At 37.5% G+C, this 9,140-nt stretch overlaps 1 protein-coding gene across 1 annotated transcript; it reads right to left on the bottom strand.

The window, feature by feature from the left end:
- Positions 1 to 2,067: 2,067 nt before the first annotated feature.
- Positions 2,068 to 6,050, bottom strand: LOC140856945 (uncharacterized). The gene is given in 4 exon segments (XM_073255151.1): positions 2,068 to 2,498; positions 2,974 to 3,444; positions 3,447 to 5,903; positions 5,906 to 6,050. Coding segments are annotated over 4 exon segments (3,411 nt in total). The 5' UTR covers positions 6,030 to 6,050; the 3' UTR covers positions 2,068 to 2,139.
- Between the last annotated feature and the right edge of the window lie 3,090 nt (positions 6,051 to 9,140).

Raw genomic sequence — 9,140 nt, 5'->3', positions numbered from 1 at the left:
TTCTCATGATAGAATGCCTGCTGAGCAGTAACAATTTCTCTTGATGGAATGCTGAGCAATAACAATTTAGCCAACCTCAGTCTGTGTTCAGTTAAATCCAAGCCATTTTGAGCCCCACGCTTTGGGTTTTGGCATACACCATTGTCGTCTGCTACCTTTGCATGGCAATGCCTTTCGCTGTGAAATGGCTCTCACATTTTATCAGTTGCTTTCTCCAAAGCCATGCTTTCTGTCACCAAGGGATTAATATTACTTTTAAATGGTTAAAGTCATCGGAGAAAACATGACAGGGCATGAGGAATCTTGAACGAGGATATGGGCAAATCAATATTGAATGGCCGAAATGATGAGATGGTTGTTGAGCCGGAAATATAAAGTTCAGGCTAAATAGATTTTCTTTAAGCATAAAATTTTTATGATGGGATCGGTTATGAAAGAAATTATGGTTAGATCATCATCATCTGTCACATCTTCGAGACATGCCGTGCATGCGTATTAAAATATTAAAAAATTATGAATGGATAAATTCTAAGGAGTTGTATGATATTTATCAAAACTATTCAAATATCCCTAGAGTTTATCCATTCCTATTTTTGTAGTATTTTAACGCACGTGCGTAAGCGTGCACGGTGTGCTTCGGAGATGTAGCAAGCGATGACAATCCAACTATAATTTTTTTTATGGCCGGTCCGACTATAGAAGTTTAGTATAGTCGCAAAGGAATCCCATTTCACTTGAAAAGCTCTATGCGGCCTTCTTAGGTTCACATCATCATGTATTTTCAATGGCTTCCAAATTTGGAGAAGGATATGGTGGGCATCTACTTACTACTAACACCGTTAGCAAATTCTTAGGGACTAAGATGCAGCCCTTGCGACAAGCTACGAAGTGGATGACGTTTTCCTCCCCTCTTCTTTGGTTACTTTCTTTGACCCCTTCTCCTTCTGTTGTAAGGGACCTGCTGCAAGACGTCGCAGACTTTCTGCGCAAATAATACATACAAACTTGTTCTACATAAATGGGCATTAAAATGGCTCACTTTCAGCAACAGACGTCTTAATCTTAGTAAATTAGGCTTTGTCCATCCGAATCCAAGGAAAAGACCATTTTAAGTCATTAGCATGGTCAAGCAAGAATCCATGGCCTTGACCAATCTTGAAATAGTGAAGTGAAAAATGACTAGCAGCAGTAGTGCAGCGAATAGGCTCGATGGTCTTGTCCAACCTTGAACCATAGACCTAAGAGAGTTAAGAACAAGTCTGCAAAACTAGTAATTTCTATGTAGAGCTTGAATAGATTAAATTCATACTTAAACTATGATTTTTCTAGTTTAGAGTGTTTGCCAGAGAAATTACTTTAGGAGGCTTTTATCAAGAAGAATTTGATTACATGGGAATGTTTGGCATCTTCTAGACTAGTTTCCAGGATTATTACATGTCCGTTGACGAGTGTTCTATGTTGTGCCCCATTGATTTAGTTACGTATGTTATTGACTAAGGATTGCTTTGTCTTCTTTGTAGATTCCTCAAATCTTCCTCTTTCCTTTGTCTTTCATATTTTCTTTTCAATATTTATCCAATCTTTAAGTAAGATTTAAAAAGGTATTTTTTTAAAAAATCATTTAAAATACATTAATTGCTAATTCTTCTTCCAAGAGTCATACTAGAAGTTTATCTCACTAGTATTGCTCAACCTTGCTTTTGTCAATATGACAACTGGCTGTGACTATGCATGCAATTCTAAAAGGAAGTCTTCTTTGTATTCAGAATTTTCTGAACATTGCCATGGTTATATCACAGTGATCCATCACAATATCTTGTTTTTCCCCTCTTTTTTTAATACTCATTGACCCATCAAAAGAATCATTCCACTTTAAACCATAACAAGGATCACGACATCATAGGCTATCTATGAAGTGATGACACACAAAAGAAAAGTAAAGAAAACTTTTTTTTTTTTGTGAAAATGAAGGAAATGAGACACTTCTCTCAAATTTGTTGAAAATAATAGTGAATGAGAACACTTGCGTGGAGATTCATGTTTCTAGGAGGCAAAAATAGAATAGAGTTACAAGAACTTATACCATGCAACATGAAAGAGCTACACCAGATTCTTGCAGCTTTTAATTAAGCACTACATCTATGTTAAAAACTCCACTAATTGGTATAATTTAATTGAATTGAATGGATCGTGAATAGTTGGAATGTTGCTACTTATGAATAAGTTAGATATCCTCTGCATGGTTGGTCGTGCTTGTGGTGTAACACGGATGCATGAAAATGCAATAATGGCCAGCAATAGCACTTCTTTTATCATATAAGCAGCAGGAGGTGAGATACGTTGGTCTAGCAAATCAATGAATAACATCTGTTGGATGTCGGATGATGATAGAGAGGAGACAAGATCTCCTGGATGCCTTCCCATTATTACTTCTAATATTACTATGCCAAAGCTGTATATATCACATTTCTCATTTGCCTTTGTCATGTATGAAAGTTCTGCAAAAAAAAAATAAAGAAATAAATAATATTTTTATTTCTAATTTAAGAAATTTTATGAAATTTAACAAAAATACTAAAACCTCAGTTCCACATATCAGATGCAATTTTCAGATTCCTTAATTTATATATTAATTTTGGGAATACTTTGATATTTGTAAAATAAAAGTTATTATCAATGAATTGAAGTTTATGTATAGTGATAGTTTTTTTTTGTTTTGTTGAAATGATTACCAGTTAAATAATAAAATCATCATTCAAAAAATTAATTATCTATAGGCACTAGTTAACTTTTATTTTAAATACCTATAAATATGTTCTAGTATAGATAGATTCAAAAATAAAAGATATAAGATACTAAATGAATGGTGAGCCATAAAGGACATTGAAATAGAAAATTAATGCAAAGTGTATGACATATATTTTGCAAATAGAATAACTAAAATAAAAAAGAGAAATTAAGAGAATGACATACCTGGGGCAGCATATCCAAATGTGCCTGCTAGCATACTCCAATTTGATAAATCAGATTTTAGAATTCTCGCTGTGCCAAAGTCCGAAAGATAGGCCTTGAAATTAGAATCTAATAATATATTATTGCTAGAAATATCTCGATGCACTATGGATGGATTGCAATCATGGTGTATGTATGATAAAGCATGAGCCACATCTTTGATAATATAAGCTCTTTTATGCCAATTCAATTTCTCTGCTGTTTCTTGACTGCGAAGATTGGTAGCCAAACTTCCCTTTTTGATATACTCATATATAAGAAATTTACAACTTGAACTGGAGCAAAACCCATGAAGTGTTACAATGCTACGATGTCGGATTTTGGTTAATGCTTGAATCTCGCTCTGAAAACTTTTCTCATCAAATTCTCCTTCTATTGGATGAAGTTTTTTAACAGCCACCACTTGTTCTATCGGAAGTTGTACTTTATAAATTTGCCATATGTTCCACTTCCAATGCAATATTTCTCATCAAAATTTTCAGAAGCATTGATGATGTAATCATAAGTGACTCTTCCATCAAAATTCAATATTGAAAACAAATCACCAATAATAACATCACTATCTTTTTGCTCTGTAGGTTTTCCTCCCCTACAAAGAGCCATAATGATGATAGTAGATATACCTAAAAGAACCAAGCTGCTCAATATAGGAGTGATAGCAAAGAGTACAACATGGTTTTCAGTTGAATGCTGATTGCTTGTAGTCGTTGATCCACAAGAATGCAAACTCGGCACTTCACCACATAAACCCTTGTTATGGATAAACCACTCTGCTTCAGCGCTTTGAAATAATTTGCTTCTTGGAACTGGGCCCTCCAAATTGTTGTAGGATACATCTATTGATATCAAACTCAACATACTTCCAAAAGATGAAGGAATGGCACCTGATAGATTATTGTGTGACAAGTTCAAAGATATTAAATTTGTCAAACTTGCTAGTTGTGATGGTATCTCTCCTTCAAAATAATTTTGGCTCAAATCAAGTAAATCTTGCAATCCTTTAAACTCTCCAATTTGAGATGGAATGATACCATCAAATTTATTTTTTTTCAAATTCAAGATGCGTAGTTTATTACAACCCTCTAATTGTGGTGGTATTGGGCTGCGGATATCATTGTCAGATAAATCAAGAATTTCCAGATTAGACAAATTTCCAAACTCTGAGGGAATTACTCCAGATAATTTGTTACCACTCAAGGTCAAGTTGAACAATGAGCTCATGGTACCTAACTCTCTTGGTATATCTCCTGTAAGTTGATTTGAAGAAAGGTCCAGGACTCTTAGTTGAAGCAAGTTTCTCAATTCGGAAGGTATCTTCCCAGTAAGTAGGTTTCCTGAAATCCTGAATTTTGTCAAATTTGGACAATATGCCCAACTTGGAGAAATGTGGCCATATAATTGGTTGTAGCTCATGTCAATATAGACCAGATTTTGGTATATCCCAAAGACTTCGGAGATATTTTCTTTAAGCTTATTTCTCTCAAGACGAACTCTAAATAAGCTGGAGCAATTTTTTAGACTGGACGGAATGGGGCCCTTAAAAAAATTGTTTGCCACAATAAGATGTTGAAGTGCACCTCCTTTACAGATTTGTGAAGGTAAGTAACCAAATAAATTATTATCAAGCATGTCGAGGATAACCAAGTTGGTGTGATTACCCAGTTCCTGGGGCAAAGTGCCCGACAATTGGTTGTGACAAGTATTAAATTCAATTAAAGCGGTGAGATTTCCTAAAGTAGAAGGGATAGAGCCTGACAGTTGATTTTCTGAGATATCTAGATTATATAAATTTACTAGGTTGCCTAGTTCATGAGAGATGGTACCGCATAAATTATTTTCGGAGAGGTATAAGGTCTTAAGTTTGATGAGGTTGCCTAAACTAGAAGGGATGGAACCTATTAAATTATTGTATGAGATTTCTAGATCCAAGAGGTTAACTAGATTGCCTAGCTCCTGGGGAATATTACCAGAGAATTGGTTTCTGTGAAGGTAAAGCAATCTTAAGTTGGTCAGATTACCAAAGATCGAAGGGATGGTGCCGGATAAATTATTTTGGAAGAGGTACAAGGTGTCAAGCATTGTGAGGTTTTCTAGGTTAGGGGGAATAGAGCCTGATAGTTGATTTTCTGAGATTCCTAGATGAAGTAAGTTCACCAAGTTACCTAATTCATGAGGGATGGTGCCCCATAAATTATTTCCGGAGAGGTACAAGGTCCTAAGTTTGATGAGATTGCCTAAAATAGAAGGGATGAAACCTGTTAAATAATTGTATGAGATTTGTAGATCCAAGAGGTTAACCAGATTGCCCAGCTCAAGAGGAATATAACCAGAGAATTTGTTTCTACAAAGGTAAAGCAACCTTAGGTTGGTCAGGTTACCGAGGGTTGGAGGGATGGGTCCGGAGAGATTATTTTGGGATAAACGAAGCACACGTACACTCTTGAGTCGACCAATCTCTGGAGGCAGTGCACCTGTGAATTTGTTTGAGGAGAGGTCAATCTCGATCAGGTTGGAGAGGCTGGCAAAAGCGAAGGGCAGATCACCGGAGAGATGATTATGCGAGAGATCAAGAGAGGTGAGAGCGGAAAGCGGGCTTATGCTGGGCGGGATTGTTCCGAACAAGTAGTTGCGTCGGAGATGGATCTGAGTGAGAGATGGGAGAGCAGAGAAGTTGAGGCCATCGAGCTTACCTACCAAGCCTGCATGAGGTAGGTTGATGCCAGTGATCACAGCTCGGCCTTCATTCTCCGCACAGGTGATACCATGCCACATGCACACGTTGTTGAAAAGAGACCAAGAACTGAGTTGTTGGGTGTGTGAATTTTGAAGGGTGGATTTCCAGTGGAGCAGAACTCTCGCTTGGGATTCAACGGTTGAAGCAGCAGTGGTCAAGCAACTGCCATTGCTGATGAGTAGTGAAGAAGGAACAAGGATAGTAGGAAGAGACCGGTGGACAGAAGATACGGAGAGAGGGATTTGTATTGGGAAGGCCTACGACTAGGATCCATAGTTATCATGGCTCTCTAGGTTCTGCGTGGTTTTTGTTTCTGCTGGTTGGTACCGAAATGGGGATTCGAGCGCCCTACTTATAGACCGAGGGAGCACGTTCACGACGACTCTTGGGCTGCTCATCAAATCAAAAAAAAAAAAAACAAAAAAGACTCGTTGATTCCTTGGTATAGTGCTTCTCTCCCTATGCTGCTTATCGTGCTAGTGGAATAAAATTGACCTACAATATAGAACCCAATAGATGTAATCTTTCGCTCAATACTCAAATTAACAATTGAAGTATCCGAGACTGCATCAATCGAGGATACACGACAGAAGGAATTATTCTATCTTCAAACTCAACTTCATCAAGCGTAGGTTTATTTCAATAATTTGGTTCTTTCTATCCCGAATCACATATCTTTCTCATAATACTGAAGTCTAAAAAAAAAAAAAAAAAATCAAATCACACCATCTCTGTAATAGATAAATACCTTTTTTGCTCCTGAATCGTCGGAATTATTCGTAATAGAATATTGGCTACAATTGAAGAGATCTTATCAATAAAATTTACATTTATTCGAGAGCAATTCTTTCTATAATCTATAATTAAAATTCTTTATTTCTTTCATTTTTTTTTTTTTTTTTTGATAAAGAGGTATGTTTTTTTTTTTTTCATGGGACAAAAAGGCCGAAAGAAAGCAAGCCGTCTCCGCTGCCCCCACCGTGGCCCTCATTCACATCCTTTTCGCTTCTCTACAATTCATGGCGTCCATTTTTTACATCTATCAATAAAAGGTGGGTGGCTTTCAGCCTCTCTTTTTCATTAAAAAACAAAAACAGTTGACGCCCATTTTTGTTGTCTATGTAAGGTGGGTGTGCAGTTAATGGTGAGGAGGCGGCCAAGAGATGGGGAGAACAGGGGAAGGGAGATCGATAAAGTTACCCTCCAACCTGTATCCTCATCAGGGCTCTTACTTTCACAATTATTTCCCCCTGATTCGATGTCATTCACCATCTCTCTCAGATTAGAAATTTAGAGGCTTGTAGCAGCCAGCAGAGCCAGAGGGTGATTGAAAATTGAGAAGGGTTTTACCAGGCGATGCATCGATTTCTCATGATCGAAAATGATTGTCATTTATGGTAAACTATCTATTACTATTGCTCGTGTTATATATATATATATATATGTATAAGGGACGCAATGCAAGTACGCCATCTCCTTACAATTCGCTAGCTCTTGCACGGCATGACTTGTTATACTTTACCCAGTCTCTCAAGGCGGGGTGTGGGGCCTCATGCATTCCACCGCAAGGACAACGTCCGGGACTTGAGAGGGGCCAGGTATCAGCCCTTGGAACGCGGTTTCCTTGCTTTCCATATCCTTCCAAAAGGCCTGCTACCTACTCGCCATATATTTACAACCAGTATTCCCCAGGTCGAAGCGGCACATCCCAATTGGCTCCCCACCATCCAATTTCCAACCGAGTGCTCCCAAAGTCACGCGGTTGGCACATCCCAATCGGCTCCCTCCATCCAATTTCAAACCTAGTCATGTTCTCCAAGTCACACGGTGGTACATTCCAATGCAAAAAAAAAATAAATAAAAAAATAAAAAAATAAAGCATGAAATGCAAGCCAACCATCCAAGGGTTTGTATGAATAATAGAGTGGTAAGCATTACTCATTTAAAAGTTTCCCACGGTGATCTAATATCTTTTCAAGAAAATTACGTGAGAACCTGCGGTGAAGAAATAAAGAGATCTTTCTATATCGACATATCAGTTGGAAAAATCATAAGCAAATTCCTGCCGGTCAGAATGTGGAGAAGAATCTCTGTTGCACGGCATGACTTGGTTATACTTATGCCCAGTCTTTCACGGTGGGGTGTGGGGGCCTCGTGCCTTGGACTTGGCAGGCGCCAGATAGCAACCCTTGCCAACTCGGTTTCTTTGCTTTCCATATATTTCCAACCGAGGGTTCGTTAAGTCGGGTGACTTCAATTTCAAAGAGTCCCCACTGCCTCGGAAATGAACGTTTACTAGATTTAGCCAGGCTTTTCAAGGAAACAACCTATGAAGGGGACGAGGTTTTCCTACCCTCATCTTTGGTTTATTTTTTTTACCCCTCCTCCTCCCAGTCGTAGTACTGTACCTGCTACAAGAACTCGTAGGCTTTCCTACAAAAATAATAATAATATATATATAATATATATATATATATATATATATATATATATATATATTGGATGATGGACACAAATAATACATGCAGATCTGTTCTACCCGAGTTATTTGACTCTCAGCCAACCACAAAAAGTTCTCTAGGATTTTGGTTAACAAGTAATGAAATACTGAAATGGGCATTAAAATGGATCACTTTCGGCAACTGACATCTTAATCTTAGTAGATTAGGTTTTGTCTAGCCGAATCCAGGCAAAGAAAAAGAAGATTTTAAGTAATTAGCATGGTTAAGCAAGAGTCCGATCTGAAAGGATAGCCTGACTTCCAAAGCGAGCCCTATCTCGATTGCTTTCAAAAATGATATCACGTAATTATTTAGTTTTTGATGTTGGACTTCATTTTAAAAGGTAATGAATTCGTTGTCAGCCATATCTAAGGCAGTTAACTTTGTTACATTTCCCAGCTCATGAGGCAAAGAGCTAGATAATTGATTATTGAAAAAGCGTAGATAAGCGAGGCTTCTAAAATTGCCAAAAGGCTTTGGGATGGTGCCAAAAATCCTATGATGAAGAAGCGAGGTTCTTCAATGCCTCATGGGATGGGGAATGGTGATAATGATAATCCAAAACAGAAAATAGTTTTGAGTGGTTTTGAGTTGATAAGTTCCAATATGTTTTATCTCAACTAAAATTTATTTGCTGTTATTTTGTTTTAATTTCTGTTTAGTTGTTAGTGGATCTTAATCCATTTGATTTGCCAAGCTTGTATGATTATAAAAGGAAGAAAGCCCTGTCTATTGAATACAGGTTTACTTGTTTTATTCCTCTTCCAAGCCTTTGTTTGTTCTCTATTCCCATAGAAGTGGTATCAGAGCCAAGTGAAGAAGAGTTGGGAGGGCCATCGTGAATAGTGAAGTGTGAGAGCCACCATGATCCCACTCGTAATCGAAGATTAGCT

This window comes from Elaeis guineensis, chromosome 4 (genome assembly GCF_000442705.2).
Source record: "Elaeis guineensis isolate ETL-2024a chromosome 4, EG11, whole genome shotgun sequence".
Lineage (NCBI taxonomy): Eukaryota > Viridiplantae > Streptophyta > Magnoliopsida > Arecales > Arecaceae > Elaeis > Elaeis guineensis.
This window is presented reverse-complemented; position numbering and strand designations above follow the sequence as displayed.